This window comes from Microtus oregoni, unplaced genomic scaffold (assembly GCF_018167655.1).
Source record: "Microtus oregoni isolate MIOR12 unplaced genomic scaffold, Mior012 000114F_ref0000099, whole genome shotgun sequence".
Taxonomy (NCBI): domain Eukaryota; kingdom Metazoa; phylum Chordata; class Mammalia; order Rodentia; family Cricetidae; genus Microtus; species Microtus oregoni.
The window spans coordinates 2036317-2056146 of NW_024544743.1; the positions used below are offsets into that span (position 1 = coordinate 2036317).

Sequence of the window (19830 nt, forward strand, 5' to 3'; positions counted from 1 at the left end):
AGCAAACGGGTACTGGTGAAGGCGGAAGGCGATCTGGTTCCACAGCATCCAGAATGATCTGTGCTATGCGGGAAAGCCCCTTCAAAGCTATCTAGCCAATGTGCGTGCTCTGCTTTTTTTTCTTTCTTTCTGTTTTTTTTGCTATACAGCCCAGGCTGACCTTGAACTTCTAGCAGTCCTCCTTCATCAGGCTCCCAGGTGCTGGGATCACAGGTGTGCACCACCCATGCCCAGCCAGAGCTTTCTACTCTTCACATCCCCTCCAAGTGGGCCAGTGCAGGTGTCAGAGGCTGTGCTGTGTGGTGCACTGCATGTGGAATGCCCCGGCACATTCCAGATGCCTCACAATTCTGCCAGTGAGGACGGCGCTAACCACATGTTCACAGCGCATGTGTGTTCACGTGGCAACCGTACCTCAGCAGTTTCATGTCCGTTAATTGTCATACAGACGTCAAGGTCACTCTGTTTGAACCCAAATCCATTTTTGGAGGAGCCAAACAAGCTCAACTTAGTTCCTGTTAGGGACAGATGACAAGTAATAGCTCATTACCTGAGTACATTTAATTGTTGTTTTAATGAATCCAAAATACCAATTGCTAACTATCCTATCTCATAGTTAAAGTCTTTAAATGTTTTCATGACATTTATTTAGTTATTTACTGTGTCTGTGTGCGCATCTGGAAGGCAGAGAACAATACGTAGGAGCTGGTTTTTCCTTCCACCATGTGGGTCCTGAACTCAGGGCATCAGCTTGACATGAAGGTCATTTATCTGTTGAGCCGTCTCGCCAGCCCCAATGTCTTTTTAACTACACATTTATTCTTAATGATTCCCTCAGTTTACTTAAAAACACATGCTGTATATGACATGAAAGATTAGTGGATACCACTTTATACCAAAATGCAAGGATGTTTCAAGGAAAAATGTGGAGCATTTATTACGGTAAGAGCAATGCTTGCAGTGTGCCCCTCTGTGTGTGTCTACACACTCTAGTCACATTTGCAGAGACCAGCGGTGCCAGATCCCCTGAAGTCGGTCTGCAAGAGCAGCATGTGCTCCTGACGGCTAAGCCAGCTCTCTAGCCCCTGGAAAGACGTGGGACTGACTGCCCTCACGTGTGCTGGGTGATCTGCACTGTTGTAAACCACATGTGGTGGACCAAAGCCCACCCTAGACACACAGACTACCTCACCTCTGCCCCTGGCTACCATAGGTCTTCCCGTGGCTGCTGCAGTTAATGTGCCTGTGATACACGTGATCGTTCATCACCTCTCCTTTCCTAAACATAAAAAGCTACTCACCTGGAAAGTCCTGTTTTATGAAACTTTCTAGATTTTGCCGGATATGTTCGCGAGCCTGATCGTCTACAAGGGTTGGAGAAAAATCCTCTGTTTGGAAACAAACAGACACAGATGAGTGGGGAGTGGTTGAAAAGAGGAGAAAGAGTTGACACTGCTAGAAAACCTGAAAAGATAGTTTTGAAAAAAGAAAACTTACAAGCTTCAAAAACTAGATTTGATGCCTTCTCAGCAGACAGTTCTAGCAATAAAAAGCAGACGAACAACATCTGTCAAGCTAGGCCTGTGGGACACAGATGTAATGCCAAGCGGAGGGAGGGAGATAAGAGGGTCACTTCAGGGTCCACAGCAGCCAGGGCCACTCAGGGAGACCCTGCCTCAGGAAGTCTATCCCCGAGAACTGCCCTCGAGACAGAAGCTAACTGGGACGGGGCTCAAAATCTGAGTGGATAGAATCCTCTAGAATTCCATCAGAAATGTCTGTGTTGATAGAATCCTCTAGAATTCCATCAGAAATGTCTGTGAGCTGATAGAATTCTCTAGAATTCCATCAGAAATGTCTGTGGGCTGTTTTGTTTTTAACTGGGAGCCTGGTTTTCTTTTTTACTATCTGAAAAAGTTTAACAAAATGAAAATGCCATTGACAGCTGGACAATTCTGGGTATTTGGGAGGTTAAGGCGGAGGAGGATTGCATGAATCCAAGAATTCAATAACATGATGAAACCGTATCAGAGAGGGAAGGCAGGATTAAGCTGGGCATGATAGCCTTGCCTATAATCCTAGTACCCTGAAGGCAAAGGCAGGAGGTCAGCGAGTTCAGTGGCAGCTTCAGTTACAGAGAGGGCCATAGGGGAAGCTCCTTAAAATGTCCATGTGGAGTACTGAGTACATCCAGTCTAAGCAGCAGCCGGCTTCTTGTGGAAATAGAAACCGAGACCTCTCGATACCAGTGCTTCCCCAAACGACTGTTCCTTAAAGAGTTTGCACGAGGGCAGTTCATTAGTGTTCGCTGAAGTGTTCTTTCCCTCAAGGCTCTGGGACCATCCCAGAGAAGGGAGAGCCCGAGGCTCCAGAACATCAGACCAAAGCAGTCAATATTCCAGCATGGACGGGCTAAGTAGCCCTCACGCTAACTGAGGAGCTGACAGCCGGTGGCGTCTGGGAGAAGGAGAGGTAGCTTTCTTTATGGATGTGAATCCAGTGGATGGCCCCACAGGAGGAGTCTATGGGAAGCACAGACTGGATCAGTGAGAGGTGGGGAGTGGATGCAGGAGTTGGGGAGGAGTGGTCAGTGAACATGACCACAACACAGTATGGATTCTCAAAGGACTACCTGCAAGGCTGACAGGGCACATCAGGGGAACACAGAAGACTTACTGTAACACTGGATGCAAACTTGGTCTAAGATATTTGAGAACTTGGGTGTCAGTGGTGGCAGAGGGTCCAGTTGGATTCTCTTGAAGTCCTCAGGACAGTCCTTCTTTAGATGGCCTTCTCGTTTACACAAGCTACACACTACTGTGGGAGACTGCAGGGATATGGAAAACCAGAGCAAGTGTGAGTGAGAATCTTTGCTAAATAAAGGGTGCTAGAAAAAAAATTAACTACACATATACCCTAATTTAAGCTACTCCAAATGGCCTGAAAGATGGGACGTGGTGCTGGTGACGTCAGGAGAAATGTGAACTGTCTGTGTCCTATGCACTTCTAAAGGAGGGACATGAATCAAGTGGTGTGAAATGGATCAGAAAGTGTGAAACCACAACCACATGGGAAGCTGCCGTTCTAGTGCACAGACATGGAAACCAGGCTGACAAACAGCTCAGCTGGTAAACGGAGCCTGCAGCCAAGCCTGGTGACCCAACCTCAATTCCTAGGACCCACACAGTGAAGGAGAGAACTGACTGCCACATGCAGGCAAACGGCACACACGCCTCTTCCTTGCAGGAGATAAATGGGTAGGTGTAATAGAAGAACACCAGTAACAGTATTCATTAGAATTATCCAGAGTCCCCAGATCTAAGACCACCAGCGACCATTACCTTGCCTTTGGTGAAGGCCAGTTTTCTAAATTCATAGAAGAAGTCAGACTGGTCCCTGGGTGAATTTTCCTCAGGAAAGCTTTTCTCGTTAAGACTTATTCTGCTTAGGTCTATGAGTAAAGTCCCATCCATGGGTTCTCCACACTCGTCGAGATCTTTGCTCTTAGCAGGCTCAGCCAAGTCATCCTCTTCAGAGAGGACATCCTCCTCACCCGACCCAGTGTGCCTGTTGTCCTCCTGATGTTCACTAACAACCCCCTCCTCATCTTCTGTGTGGTTCATGCTGAGCCTGGGCTCCTCCTCTTCCTCCTCTTCCTCCTCCTCCTCCTCGTCATCGTCGTCATCATCGAAGTGCATGACTGCTGAGGCCTGGCCCTGGACTCGCGGGGAAAAGCAGTTCAGAGACTCCTCCAGTTCATCAGCGCCGTCTGTTTGTCCTTCATTTACGTCAGCCTTGTCATCCAAGGAGGCGCAGCTGTCCCGCTCCTTGGCTCCAGGGCTCCGGAGCCCGACTAACTCCAGAGTGTTGTCTGCCTGGAGACCACACAGGCCGCCACAGTTCTGAAGTTCTGGATGCTTGCTGCAGCTTAAGCTGTGATCATCACTGCTCCAAAGACGCCCAGCCTTCCTTCTGACTTTCTCGTTGCCACTTTCTGTTTCTCGATGCTGTGCCATGGCATCCTCACAGCCCTCGCAATGGACCTCTGTCTGGTGTATCTCCTTTGGTGGGCTTCCCAACTGCTCAGGGGTACTTTTAAGAATAAGCGGTTGTACCTTGCAGGCTTCTGAGGTGGGCACACCAGGACCTTGGGCCACAGCTGCTTTCCCCGGTTTATCAGTTTCTGTAGCTTGGAGCTTCGGGCCACAATTCCTTGCTCCTTTATCTGGGTCTGAAACATGGGTAACGGGACTAGGAGGCTTTGTGAGGTTGGGTTTTGTGACTCTATGTGGAAGAGCAAAATATTTGTATGTTGTCCTCAAACAATGAAGTATGTACTCAAACACGGGTTGGTTATTCAGGGTCCTTGCCACATTTCTTTTAACAGAATAGGGGTCTGTAACAGGGGGGAAAAAGAGAGAGAGAAAAAAAAAGAGAAAGCCACCACTTCATACTCTTTTATTTCACCATGCTTAGAACTAGACTTTAAAAGGTAACGCAGGTAACAACAGTAAAATGGATCATGCACCTTACATGCTTTAGTACATTTAAAACCAACTTGGGTGGGAGTGAGGGCGGCAGTTTAAGAGCTGAAAGCAATGCTCTGAGTCTCCTGCTCTCCGCAGAGAACCCCGGGAACTGGTTCCCTTCCCTAGCTGCTCAGTGACTGGAGGGAGGAAAGATATCACTACTCTTCTGGGGAACTCAGACTTCCCGACAGGCTTTGTGACCGAGCGCTCTGCACCCTGCTCAGCCAGCCTTGCAGTGTGTCGAGCTTACCTCCACTCTTCCGCCCTGGGAGGCCCCATCACTGAAGTGGCTGGCCTGAGTTTCAGGGGCGAGAGGGAGGCACCAGGAGGAGACACCACTTCTCTCAATCTTTTCTCCTCCCCTAGAACTCCAGCAGGTTAGGCAATTGGCCAGAAGAGCTGAGCCACAGAAACTGCAGGGGAGGGTTTAAAATGTGAGATTCCCTAAGACTGCACATAGAATTTATGCAAAAAGAAAAAAACCTTACGCAACATAAAGCTTGAAAAAAAAATCAAGCAAAACCAAGATTTCCGTGTAGGAGTTTTGCTGTTGCTCTTAGCTTAAAGGAGGAGAGCTAAGATTTCTAGACGGTTCCAACCTCCTGACTCTGCAAAGCTGAGAGGAGTTCATCCATTCAGTGACACCAACAGGACATCACTGTCTGGCTGACTCTGCAAAGTGACAGCCTTCACTAGAACATGGTCATGACGAAGCTGCTGTTTTCTGCTTCAAAAATAACTCTCTGTTCCCTCCACTGGAGTCAACCAACATTAAGAACAATGCTTTTCACGAGAAAAATATTTTACTCATCTTGGTAAACTAATCCTCAAAAGGAATTCCTGAGATGTAGAAGTGAGGACAGTGAGGAGAACGGTAAAAACCACAGGGACACTGAGAGAGCTACGTTCCTACACACCTTACAAAGCAGGGACTCAGGCACCTTTAACCAGTCACTTGCTAATTAAAACACTGTACCTTAGGGTAAGCCCTTGGTCCCTCAACCCAGTGCAGTGCATGCAGGGGCCTAGTGTTATTTTACCTTCAGACCAGGCCTACCTCTGGCGGCAACTGTAAAGAGAAATGTGATAAAAGTGGGCTGTTGGTTGGCACCATGTAAAAAGTAACCGAACATTATTACCTTCAATAGCGATGCGCTTTTTGGGCCAGTCCTTTGATTCCCGGGATATCAATTCTTTGACGCGAATACTGATCACTAAATCAGCCAGATTAAACTCTAAAGCATAGAACCGCAGCAATTCCACCCAGAGCTGCCCAACTGGCACTGAAGGCTGGTGTTTTATATTAAATGTCAATGGCACCTATGGATGATAAAGAACACAGAGGTTAATTTAGATGCCAGCTCAGCCTGAAAAGTCAGAGATCACTCAAACTTAAGTGAAAAATCTGAAGACTTCAGAAAAGCATGAGCTGGACAGTCCATCTAGGTAATCTTTGTGAGTTCTGTGAGCTGGACAGTCCATCTAGGTAATCTTTGTGAGTTCTGTGAGCTGGACAGTCCATCTAGTTAATCTTTGTAAGTTCTATTTGGTCAGAGGCGAACAGCCCTGCACCCTGGGGTTCGAGTGTGTTAACACTCAGCCATTGTCCCCAGAATGTCACCACAGGAGCGGACAGCACTAGGTGTGAGGCCCCCCGAGGAAGGCTGCAGGTGTGCTCAGGAAAGGCCTCCTGCTGCTGCTGCTGCTGCTGCTGGCAGAGGCACCTGTGCAGGTGGGGTACTGCTGAGGCAGGGGAGGAGGAAGGAACTCACCCTATCTGCCAAGTGGCACTGCATCTTAAGTCAGATAACATTAATATCAGAAACTGACACATGTGTGTCATCACAGACTCTGACAAGTCAAACAACATACATGACAAAATCAAAGTCCATAGGACCTAGGATGGAAGGGAGCAGGGGAAAGTCCCACCGTGACTGCCAGCGCACAGCTCTTAGCTACTCTGCAACTTACTTTCTCCACTCTAGGAGAACTGGCTGTGTGACAAGTCTAGTTTAAAACCCACACTCTGCCAGATACTAGCTGTGATGACCTTGGTCGAGGTCTACAGCCTGTCTAAGACTTGAATTCCTCATCTGGAAAATGGGGATAGCAGTACCCACCTCATAGGGTTGTTGGGAAGACTGAGTGAGATAGTGTCTGTAAAGGGCTTAGCACAGTGCCTGGCAGACAGTGTTCAAAAAATGGTCGCTATCTTTATCTGCAGAGAAGGGATGGTACACCTATAACACAGGACAGCGATGAGGATTAAATCAGCAGCGAGGGAAAGCAGCTGGCAGATGTGGCTACTCTCGCACTCTTTCTCAGGAGCTATCTTTGGAAGAATGCAAACGTCACGGAAACACGTCACACTGTAAGATGCTCTTTAGAGGTAACTTAGTTCAACGCCCAAGTGCTACAAGAAGGACCTGAAAGGCGCGTCCATGATTGGTTGGTGACACTGCTTAGCAGGAAGAGTCAGGAGAGGCTAAGCATGCCACTGCTCTGAAGTTAAGGATATTCTAGAGGATGCTTAACCTCTCAAAATATCAGTTTTAAAATGAAGCATTAAATGGACACATAACAGTGGGTTCACATTTTTCTCTACTACACAACGAATAAAACATTTTCAATATATAATATGTAAATTTGTCTACAATCACATTTCTAATACCACGCTTCAAAATAAGCAGTGTGATACTACATTAATTAGTAACCCTCAGGCACATAGATTCTGCCAATCATGAAAGGCCATGCTGCGATTCCTGACTGGAACGGGCATGGTCTAAGTACCACACATTGTACCTGAGGACAAAAAAAGCCTGAGAGCCTTGCTGAATTGTACCTCTTTATCCACAGCCATTTGTCTCTCATGAAGGATTTTTAAGTCTCTCACTTAAGCCTTCAAAGCTTCATAGCAAGGAGCTTAGAAGATGTGAAGTGTCTACACCACTGGCATTAACCTTTCTTTCCATAGAGAGCGTTCCTCTCCAAACAGGAGCAGCATAGTGCTGCCAACCGCACTACATCCCCAGCACCGAGATCCCTTGTGGGGAGGAAGCCGGGGCACGGGAGAGTTAAGGGACCTAAGGACACAGCTGGGAAGGCAGAGCTAGACAAAAGAGCCTAGGCTGCTGCCCACAAACAAGTCCACAGCTCACCACTGTTCTATAAACCATGGACTAGAGGAGTGACATGACCTTTTAGTATACACTGGGCTTAGAACCACAAACCCCAGTCTTAGAAGTATTTTATGGCTAGTACAGTCATCTTATATCAAAGGATTCTTCTACTCAGTATCTTTAAAAGGTCTCTGCACATAGAAGAAGCCATATAAATAAATGGATTCATGATGTCAATTTTTCAACCTTTCTCATCACTTGTTTATTCAAGAGGCGGAATAGACAAGGAAATGAAACAGTCATGATCTAATATATAAATACGTGAGCTCCTTAAGAAATAAACGGGGGTAAAAAAAAAAAAAAGAAATAAACGGGGCCAACCATATGACCCAGACCTACACTCAAAGTCAGCTTACTATAGAGAAGCTGCACACCCATGTTTGCCAGTGCAGTACTCACACAGGTCATGCTATGGAGTCAGTCTAAAACCCACATGGATGAAAACAATAGGTCTCTCTAAATGACATGAGATCTTATTTGTCCATAAAAAGGAAATTATGTTGTTGGCATGAAAATATATGGAATTAGAGATTATCACACTAAAATAAGCCAGTCTCACAAATATGGGAATCCCATTTTGTCTCATATGCAGAGCAGAAGAGCAGAATAAGGTAGGTCAGTAAAAAGGGGTCTACTCGGGATACAGAGAAGGAACAGTAGTAGGGGACAGGTGGACCAAGAAATGGTAGCAGAGGAATGAAGAAGATCAAAACATATTACAATCATGCAGAGAAACGGCGTTTGTAGTGAGACCCACTCCTAGGTACAATGAACCAGTCACGATAAAGCCACATCTGGCAGCTTTGAGAGGCTGAGGCTGGAAGACTGCCACAAACTCCAGACTACCCTGGGTCAGCCTGGGAAACAGAGCAAGACCCTGTTTCTAAAACCCAAACCAACGTAAACAAAAGAGAGTGAGGACAAACAAGACTGGGGACAGACTGATGCGGGAACACCACAGCCGACACCAGGGAGAACAGACCTGCCCCGTCTTCCTGGGCGTCTCTTTGGGGGCCTCCTCTTTTGTAGTGCTGGCGCCCCCTGTGGTGTCATCGGTGTACTCCCAGACCACGGAGTCTTTCTCAATGTCTTTAAGGCTGAAATTCCCTAATTTATTTAATGAGAATTCTTCAATCTAGAAAAAAATAATTAGACATATCTTACTATATAGTATGAACAATTCTGATACAGAGGATATCAAAATATTCATAGGAGTAAAAACTCAACACACACAACAGATCACTGAACGTAAAATTGGGGATGACAAGATAGGTCAGTGGGTAAAAGGCCTAACGATCTGAAGTCAATCCCAAGGTAGGGGGGTTCTTGAAAGTTGTTCTCTGACTTCTACACACAATAATGAAAAAAATTACAAAAATATAAAGAAAAATCAGTTCACCAACTACCTTTAAGATTTGATAATTTAAGTATCTTTTCAGGGTAAAGAGCAGGGTTTTGATTTGCAAAAGCCATGGTGACTTTGCTTAAGTTTTCAGTATCCTGGCATGTCTAAGACCTGTCACAAAACTGGAAACTAACAAACCAAAACAAAAAAAAACCCTTGGAGAAAACAAAATAGCCTAACAAGTATTTGAAGCTGCTGGTTCTAAAAGTAGAACTGACACTTTAGCCTTGCCTCCCTCTAGCTATATGCCCTTGAGAGTTTTGAGGCATCTCTCTAGGCCTCAGCATCCTGAGAAGTGGAGTCCCGTTACGAAGTACTGGTGCTATTATTTATCTGCTAATGGCACAATGTTCAAAAAATTTCAAAGGAGGCCAGGAATTGCTCCTATCAGCACTGTGAGGATATGCAACTATCATCTAGACCACCCTCATTACAGAACAGTCTTCCGGGGGTGGGTGGTGTACCTGGACACACATGGAGTCCAAGCTTCTCAGCGAAAAGCAGGAGTTCAAGGAGAGTCTGGTCAGCTTGGCAAGATTGTCTCAAAGCCAAACAGGGCTGGAGAGACGGCTCAGTGTCTGAGAGCACTGGTTTCTCTTCCAGTACACAGGTTTGATTCCTAGCACCCATGTGATAGTTCACAACCACCGGTAACTACAGCTCCAGAGGATCTGATGCCTCTGGCCTCTGTAGGTGCCTGCATGCATGCATGCCCACACATGCATACAGAGGCTAGGGAGATGCCGTGGCAGAGCATTTGTGATGGTAGCATGTTAATTCCCAGAATTACTACCCCATAAAACATTAGATTTCACAAATTCTTACTAAGTCCAAAAGTATTTATGTATATTTTTTACATTACTAATGAAAATGTCAGTGCATCGCAGAAGAAAAGGTTTGGGGTGCTAAGCTCAGAGAGGCACTATGGAGCGCTGGACAGTTCTCTCCCTACACAATGTGGGGTTCATCAGTCATAGTGCCTGGGCTACTTTTCCTACCACTGAAAGAAGCAACGTGAGTAACAACATGTTTATTCTAGCTCATAGTCGATCATGGCAGGGAAGTGAAGGTAGCTTTCTCCTTCAACCCATATCAACCTGTTGAAGACAACCCCTCTAAGCATGCCTAGAAGCTTGTTTTCCAGGTGATTCTAGATTCTGTCAAGTTGACAACACAACCATCACATGTAATTAACAAGTTAACGAACACACTAAGATGTGGATTGTTCCCGAATGTACACCTACTGGTTGTCAACCAATGGCTTAGCTGACAGCAATCCTACTGAAGAGTTAGAGCTCTCCTGCCTGTCCTGCTTTCCTCTTTACCCAAGAAGTCAGTCTTTTCCTGGCCTTCCTAACACTTCTATTCCCAGTGCCACAGACTCCACCCCTTTTCTCTAAAGGCCTCCCCTTGCCACCTCTCTCATTTCTCAAAGACACCACAATCTGACAGACATGCACTAGAGCATGAGAAAGACCTCACCCAGGTGGGTATGCACGTTTATGACATGCATTGTTTGGTTTGCTGTTCTAACACAGCACCCAGAATGGTTGGAGAGAGCAGTGCTCTATAACGATTCTCCCAGAAACACTTTGGAAGACAGAGGGTGATACTGTGTCTTCGTTAGATGCATGCATTCAGTGTTCTTAAAGTCAGTGCTATTATTTCTGGTCTTCATAATTTTCTTCTTTTTTTGTAGGACCAGGAAAAAGCTCTACCATGGAGCCTATCCTGTCCTTAATGTTTTGTAGAAAACAAAATTTTTAGAACTTAAAATGTTTACTATTTTTTTAAAAAAAAATATTTATTTATTTATTTATTATGTATACAATATTTTGTCTGTGTGTGTGCCTGCAGGCCAGAAGAGGGCACCAGACCCCATTACAGATGATTGTGAGCCACCATGTGGTTGCTGGGAATTGAACTCAGGACCTTTGGTAGAGCAGGCAATGCTCTTAACCTCTGAGCCATCTCTCCAGCCCCTAATTTTTTCTTTTTTTGGTTTTTCGAGACAGGGTTTCTCTGTGGTTTTTTGGAGCCTGTCCTGGAACTAGCTCTTGTAGACCAGGCTGGTCTCGAACTCACAGAGATCCGCCTGCCTCTGCCTCCCGAGTGCTGGGATTAAAGGCGTGCGCCACCACCGCCCGGCTCCAGCCCCTAATTTTTAAACTTGATATAGATTATAGTTTTAGTTTTCTTAGAAACTCTTACTATGAAGACTTCACTTCTGAGCATTCCAGTTTTGACTTTCCGTAGGTGTCTGACCCATTCTGAGGTAACTAGGGAGTACAAGGGCTTAATGTTTGCCTTTTCCCCATGGATATTTGGTTTTTCTTGGTATTTCTTAAAAAGATATGTTGTAATCAAACGCTAATATTTCGGTAATGAAAGTATGGTAGAATAATCAGATACTTCAGATCTGGTTAAGTGTTTAAATTTTTTTTCAGAAGTAATTTAATAAGATCACTATTAGGCAAAACCAGAAAGTGTCATACCCATGATCCTAGATAAACTGGCAAGAGAGGGTCTTTCCTTTGCTGAAGAAAGAAAACGGCCATCAGAGCAAACACGTATGGCGGCAGGCCTCCTTCTTCAGGGCGGTCGATGCTACAAAGCTGCAACAAATCAAACCCACATTAGTGACGCTTGTTTGGGGGTGGCTGGAGACTAAACCCATAGCCAACTTGTACTAGCAAACTCTGTCCTGAGCTACACCCCAGCTCCTGTAAGGTTTTTCCAATTCACCAAGTTAAAAATGGGGAACCCTGTTTATCCCAGACTTAAGAAGTGGAACCTTCTAGCATGGCTATACCTGAATCAGTAAAGCCTTGGCTTATGAACCCTCTGTTTTTAACTGGGTATTTTATTCCTGGGCTATCTTTCTGAGACAGGGTCTTGGTATGTAGTAGCTCAGGCTCCTGTCTCAGCCTCCTTAGCACTGAGACTATGGATATGTGCTAACACCCGGCCAGCCGTCCATTTTATCACCATGATGTGATCTTCGTTTGGGGCTGCTTATGTTGACACTGCAACTCAACAACTTATCTAGAAGACTACGGAACTGTAGGACAATTACAGTACTTTTGTCTTTCTGGAGTCTCTGAATATGTTTCTGAAAATAGTCTAAGAAGCTTTATGTCAGGGGCTGGAGAGATGGCTCAGTGGTTAAGAGCACTGACTGCTCTTCCAGAGGTCCTGAGTTCAATTCCCAGCAACCATATGGTGGCTCACAGCCATCTATAATGAGACCTGGCGCCCTCTTCTGGCTTGTGGGCACATATGGAAGGAATGCTGTACACATAATAAATAATTTTTTTTTTAAAAAGCTTTATGTCAAATATTACTATGCCTCAGAATAAAGAAGTTAAAATAGAACTTCTTTGGTTATATTCTACAAGTTTGTTCCAAATCTGATTTTTTTTCTTTTCTTTCTTTTTTTTTCCTTTGGTTTTTCAAGCTAGGGTTTCTCTGTATAGCCCTGGCAGTCTGGAACTCATAGGGATCCACCTGTGTGCCCTGCGTGCTGGGATTAAAGGTGTGTGCCACCACTACCGCCTAGCTCCAAATATGATTTTTAATAAGCATTATAATTCATTTTATCTTCTGAGGAATAATGTCACACTGAAGTAGAAATGACGAGCTTTTCTTCTGTGTATGTTCAAGTTTCTAGTAAATATCTGACATCCACTCTCTTGATGCCTGTAAATACATGTCTGACATCAGGCACGGTGACACATATCTGTAATTTCAGCACTCGGGAAGCAGAGACAGGAGGATAGCTGCAAGTTTGGGGACAGCCTGGATTATGTAGTGAGTTCCAGGCTAGCCAGGGCTGCCAAAACTAAACAAAAACAATCAAACAAACCCAACAAAATCCAAACAAACAAAACCAAAACAGATACTCACACACAAAATCCCCCCAATCCTACCTTTGCCCAGTATCTAAATGCAATCACCAGAGGAACCAGCCTTGGCTCTAGTTTTCCAAGAGCCGTTAGGTGCTTTGTGGTCAGACAAGCATTTTCATTTCCTGCACTCACTTTACAAAGAAGACCACTAGTGGGGGAAGGAGAAGGATGGGAGGGAAAAGAGAAAAAATTGTGTTAAATAGGGATACATCAACAAATTTACACCAACAATAAAACCTAAAGAAGAGCATAAAATCATGAGCAGCTTCATTAAGATGCTAGATTTCAAAAAAAGGGAGTTTTATTTTATGCATGTGACTGTCTTGTCTAAATGTAAGTATATTGTGTGCCGTGCACATGTATGGTCCCCTAGAAAGTCAGAAGAGGGCTCTGATTCCTGGAACTGGAATCCCTGGTTCCTGTAAGCTACCAAGTGGATGCTGGTCATCAAACCCAGCTCCTCTGCAGGAACAGCCAGTGCTCTTAACCTCTGAGCATCTCACCAACCCCAAAACTGGATTTAAAAAAAAAAAAAAAGGCAGCTATTTTTGAGTATTAAAAATATCTTGGAAAGAGCACAAGAACAGAGAAGTATTATCCAAGGCCTGCTTTGCCCATCCTAGTAGTACAAGAGTGTCCTGAGGGGCAAAGGGATTTGCCGGTAAGTGGCAGTGTCTGTGCTTCCCACACTGATCCCTAGCTCAGATGCACAAATGCTACTGAGGACAATGGCAAAGGTGCTACAAGAAAGCAACTATTCAATCAGGCCGGGTTAGCTGACATCTGTTAAGATACTTCCAACACTTTATTTTCCTTTTCTTCTAAAAATAAAAGGACAGGGAAGGTGCCAGCAAGTACAAGTAACAGCCAGGTTAGGAACTTACAAGTTAAGCCTGAGATTTAACCAAGTACTTGTGACTCTGGTGATCTGAGGAGCTGGGCATAGCGGTACATTCCTGTGATCCCAGCACAGAAGCAAGCACACAGCCATAAGCTGGAGGCCATCCTCAGTTACATAGTAATTCAAGGCCATCCTGGGCTACATATTGTTAGACTGTATCTCAAAATAAACCCAAATACAATAAATCATATAAAATAGCTTAAAGACATGAGACCTTTGCTTATCTCTGCACACCACCACGGGCACCCGGGCATGGAAGTCAGCATCAACGTCAGTAAAGGAGTCTGAGGAAAGAGGAAAAGCAATCAAGAGGGTTAATTCAAACCTTTGAGATGCAGAACTGGGAAAGCTCAAGAGCAGTGGGGCCTGAGGCCACTACACAAACCACCCTCAGGTGACTTAGGAAGAGAGAGCACTGTGTCCAAGAATGCCCTAATCTTTCACAGCTAGTGTTTGACCAGGACTGCAGCGTTGAAGCAGCATTTAAACGCTATGTGGACAACATAATTAGAAATATGCACAGAGACTAAAGACAAAGTGATGCGAAAGCTACTAAATCATAGTGTCAAATATGTACCGATTAAAACAAGATGAAATGTTTAAATGTCTCTTATAACAAACTGAAAGAATAAGAACACCTAACTCAAGGGAAGGTACCATCCCCGAAGAGGCCTAGCTACTGAGAAAAAGCCATAAGCCCCAAGGGGGACATTGTATTGGACAAGACAATGAGCCCATTTGGGAACAATTGTCTTTGAGTTCATTAATGGGGATGGGGCCATACCTATTCACCACTTGAAAGGCAGGTTTAAACCACACAATGAAGCAGATCACTATGCGTTTACTCCCAACAGTAAATACCACAGATTTTTGAATTTTTCACTCAGTCTAGGGCTCACTAATCCTGAATGCTGTCAACCTAACCACTGGCTGACTGCTGGTCCTGCAGAGTGCTAGCTGGACTCTAGCTAATAATTCAAGGGCGTTTACTTTTATTTTTGCTTTGGATTTTACCCATGTAAGTAATTTTTAAAAGTGAAATTCCTACTTGCAGTTTGGTAGTAAGATATATTCAAATTTATAGACAGAAGACAAAATCAGAAGCAAAATGTGGAAGAATTTGGCCTTACCACTGTTCTTTAAACATTCTTGAACAAGTAAGAGGACATCTGGCTGAGACATCTAGGAAATAAATGAATGAATACATGAAATAATCCCTGAATATTTTTGTTTTTCTGGTATAATACAGTTTGAAGTTCCCCAAATTGCTTTCCAAATAAGAAATGCACATTGCTACAGGTGAAGAGAATAGTCATTAGCCTGTGTGTAAAACCACCCAAGAGTCCATGAGGAGGCATGGGTGTGGGTAAAGGACTGGCTAACTATGTAGAAACTCGTTCCTGAGGTAGTGATCCCCTAGCTGTCTCAATGGCGGTTGGAAGGTGTTCTACTGCAACAATGTTCCTCTCACTCTGAAACACTGTTGCAATACACAGCTACACGTTCCAATATCAATATCCCTTTCTCTAATCTTTGTTCCACATCGGACCAAAACCCTTCAAGATTCTCCAATGGATCCTTTAAATTTAAATTTGTTTCTTATGTTGTTGGTTTGAGGTGTTTTATTTTTAGATTTGTGTGTGTGTGTGTGTGTGTGTCCCTGAAGAGATCAGAAGAGAGTGTCAAATCCTCAGAACAGGAGGCAGGTGTAGGCAGTAGCAAACACCTGATTTGAGGTCTGGGATGCAAACACAGGTATTCTGGGAGCAGCATCAACACTGAACAGCTGAGCTGTCACTCTAGCCTTTTTCTGACCAGGTCTTGTTCTACAGCTCAGCCTGGCCTCAAACTCATAGGAATCCTACCACTGCCTCTCGAATGCTGGGATTACAGGTGTGAGCCACCTTCCCAACTCATAGGTTCTTAAAATACTTGCTAACATCATACTGTTGTTAGGTCAAGGTCAAAGTTTTACTACACGGTCTTCAAGATCCTGTACAACTGGCCCAGGTCTCTACAGGCTAAGCAGAATTCTGTGGAAATGTGCCCTCTTTGAGGAAGCTAAGTCTGTTCCCAGAGCTTGTCCCTGAGTCTTGCTTCTCTGCACAGCAGTCACTGAAGAAACAGCGTATGTCCTGAGTAGCTACAAGTGCCAGAGAACCAGGCTTATTTTGTCCTTTACAAACTAGCACAGTGCCTACATGCAACAGGGACTTAGTGAAAATTTGCTATATCAATGATACCAGATCAAAATAACTACTATGGATTTACTCTGATAAATCACTTAGTAGAATTTGAAACTTAAAAAACTATTAAGATTGGGGCTATAGATGGCTCAGCAGTTAAGAGCACATACTTCTCTTCCAGAGGACCTGAGTTCAGTTCCTAGCACCCACATTAGGCAGCTCACAACCACTTGTAACTCCAGTTCCTATGGGGAATTTAATACCTCTGGCCTCTGAAGGCACACCTACACTCACGCGCCTATACCTACATGAAGACGACAGACAGACAAACACAGACACACACACACTCTAAAATAAAGTTTTAAAAAAGAAGTAAAATTTATGGGTTACCTAATCAGGTAGCTATAGAATCAAGCACAGCAAGGAATGAGAGACTATGAGCAAGACCATCAAGGAATCCAACCTCAGAATCTGGTTGTTGTTTCAAAGACAGGGTCTTACTAAGTAACCCTGGCTGACCTGGAACTTCACTATGTAGACTGGGCTGGCCTCATACTCACAGAGACTCACCTGCCTCTAGGACCAAAGGCATGTGCCACCATGCCTGGTCTCAGAATCTGTATTTTTAACAAACAGCATAGACCAGTTGTGAAAAAGACAGTGGGAACCAGAGTGGGCAAACGGATAATCTAAGTTTTTTCTGTGCTTAAAGTTCTGACTTATCCATGTCTTTGGGAATCACATTTTACCAAAACGAAGGCTTACGTAGCTAGTTTGCGAGTGTGTGTGTGTGTGTGTGTGTGTGTGTGGTCCTCACTTTATGCTTGCCTCCAGCTTGCTTTGTCTGAGGCTAGCCTTGAACTCCTGATCTTCTTGCCTCCAGTTCTCTAGTACTAGGATTACAGGATTCCATCATGAGGTTGTTTTAAAAAGCCTATTTTTTAAATTGCATGTATGCATTGTTCCTATGTGTGGGGACATACATACATGTGGCCAGAGGACAGTTTGTGGCACCAGACATGGAGCTCCGGTCATCAGGCTTGGAGTCAAGCACTTTTACCCACTGAGCCATCTCTCAGGTCCATCACTATTTTATTATTATTATTATTATTATTATTACTACTACTATTAATAATACATAAAAGGGGAACTAGGCGCTAATTAGGTTTCTAGACCATGTTTTCAAACATACACTATTTGAATATCTGCCTTCCTGTCATAGAAAGGTTGGTTTTATGAGGGGAATTTAAACCTTCTGAATTCATAGACACATACACACCCTCGCAAGATCCATACACCTCAAAAGTAAGTAGAAAAGATCTGTAGAAAAATAAACATGAAAATCTGTAAAGTAAAATAATAAAATTCTGAAGCTGCAGACAGACAGAAGACATAAAAATGAAAATTCTCAGGGAGAGCTGTCACGGCCACACTTTAAGTCTCAAAATATATTCACATCCAGGTCACATTGGAAAGAATTTACACTTTTTGCCATCAGACAGCCAAGAGTCTAGAGCACACTCTCTGGAAAAGCCTATGCCACTGTGCACCACAGCAGGCTGACACCAGCCAAAGCTAAAGTCCTAGAAAGGAACATGGTGACAAAGTGGCTTCGTGAGGCCTGATTTCCTCACAATCCATATGAGCCCTAGGGACTCGCTCATCAGCAATCAAATCCTGAGAATTCTCAGATCTAAAAGCCTTGCCCCTGATGTCCCCAAGAACACCCACCACTCCATTAAGAAAGTGGCTTCTGCCAGGTGCACGCCTTTAATCCCAGCACCAGGGAGGCAGAGGTGGGTGGATCTCTGTGAGTTCAAGGCCAGTCTGATCTACAAGAGCTAGTTCTAAGACAGGCTTTCAAGAAACCCTGTCACGAAAAACAGACAAAACAAAGAAGAAAGTGACTTCTGTGTACATTTTGAGAGGAACAGAAAAGATAAGGACACCAACTGGCTTGATATTCTAAGACCAAGCAGGTCTGCCCAGCCAAATGAAAATACACACAAATGTGGCCAAGTTCTCCGCAATAAAACAAGCTTAAAATAAAGACAGGGGCTCAGGAGTTAAAGCACTTCTTCTTCTGGAGGACCAGAGTTCAGATCCCAGCACTCACACCAGGTGGCTCACAAGCTCCAGGGGATCTGATGCTCTCTGGCTTCCATGGACACCTACACACATGGCATTCATGCACATGCATGCACACGTGCGCGCGCGCACACACACACACAGAGTAGGAAGGGCACGTGAGTGAGTTCATACCAGCATGTAAACATAAAACCTTTCTTAAAAGCTAAACAAATAAGAGAATTCTTGGTGACTGCAAAGTCCAGCACATCATTTTGTACTTACGCTAGCTGGAAACTGAACATCAATGTTCACATCTGAGTCTTTGAAGCCGAGTCTGCTACAGGAAGATCCATACAGCCTAAGAGAACAGTCTAGAAACAAGTAAGTATATGGGAGTCACAGTTAAAATCTCTCAAAAGCTGTAACCAAACACTGCTGTTTAAAACCCAAAACCATCAAAGCTGTGCCCAGAAACAAGACCATCCGAGCACAGATACTCGCAGAGGAGGACTACAAAGCCATTGCTCAGCCTTTTGACTCCAGCCACCCTGCCACGGGCTCTGAAGCATCTAATGATCACATTGTGATCACGATCACATTTTAAAATCCTGATGTGGAATGTGAAAAGTCCCCTGGTTTTAGAACCTCAGTACATCATGAGCTACTACAAGCATTTCTTTCTAGTGTCAGAATGCACAGGGAGCTCTGACTTAGTATATGGAGTAGGTTTCACTAAAAAGTAAGGGTTCTTGCTGTTGTTCAGGTTTGCCTTTGTAGTGTTTTAAAAAATAAAGCTTGCCTGAAGATCAGAGCACAGAGCTAAGCCACTAGAGTCCAGGCAATGGTAGCACACACCTTTAATCCTAGTACTTGGGAGTTCCACACCTTTAATTTCAGCACTAGGGAGATTGAAACAGAAAGAGAGATGGCTGGGCTGAGGGAGAAATATAAGGAGGGAGGACACAAGAGCTCACTGCAGTCTGAGATTTGGTGGAGACAGATGCAGTCTGGAGATGCAGTCTGAGGACAGGATCAGTCCTTTGGTCTGAGCATTGGTAGAGGTAAAAGAACTCTCTAGTGACTGGCACCCTGCCGCTTCTCTGATCTTCAGCATTACCCTATATCTGACTCCAGTTAGAGTCTGTGCTACATGCCTTGACTCTGGGGCAATCATTTTGCTGCACCCTCCCGAAAGCTGGGACCCCGGGCTTGTCTGCTACACCCAGCTAACAGTGCCATCTTTGTGAGGGAACAGGTCTTTGAGGCAAGGCCTCAAGTAGCCCTGTTGGCACCTAACTACCTCTGGAGCCGAGAATAACTGAACTTCTGATGCCCCTGCCCCCACCTCCTCCTAGGCGTTAGAACTGCCACCATATGAAGCTCTGAAGTGACTTTTCAGTAGGAATCACCACAGCATGAACAAAAGCCTTGAGCAGAACACAACCACTTCTGAAAATCATTTGCAAAATACTACAGAATAATTTAAACTGTGACAAGCTGGGTGTGGTGAGGCTCACACCCAAGTCCCCACATTTGGAAGGTTGAGGAAAGAGATGGAGTTTACTCATCCCCTCATGAGGGCATCTCCTGGTCATTTGTAACTTTAGTAAATTTTATTTGTAAAATTGAATATACTTTGTTACGGAAAACTG

General features: G+C 44.5%; 1 protein-coding gene across 6 annotated transcripts in view; it reads right to left on the minus strand.

The window, feature by feature from the left end:
- LOC121443897 (terminal uridylyltransferase 7) overlaps positions 1-19830 on the minus strand; it is a 51760-nt gene that overhangs the window by 22376 nt on the left and 9554 nt on the right. For all 6 annotated transcript variants that reach the window (XM_041645650.1, XM_041645653.1, XM_041645654.1 and 3 more), the window contains exons 6-16: positions 18461-18549; positions 15053-15104; positions 14137-14206; positions 13043-13169; positions 11609-11728; positions 8691-8843; positions 5669-5849; positions 3342-4396; positions 2677-2827; positions 1302-1388; positions 415-515 (exon numbers count right to left, since the gene is read on the minus strand). In XM_041645650.1, coding sequence (XP_041501584.1) covers positions 415-515; positions 1302-1388; positions 2677-2827; positions 3342-4396; positions 5669-5849; positions 8691-8843; positions 11609-11728; positions 13043-13169; positions 14137-14206; positions 15053-15104; positions 18461-18549 — 2186 coding nt within the window. The remainder of the gene's footprint in view (positions 1-414; positions 516-1301; positions 1389-2676; positions 2828-3341; positions 4397-5668; positions 5850-8690; positions 8844-11608; positions 11729-13042; positions 13170-14136; positions 14207-15052; positions 15105-18460; positions 18550-19830) is intronic.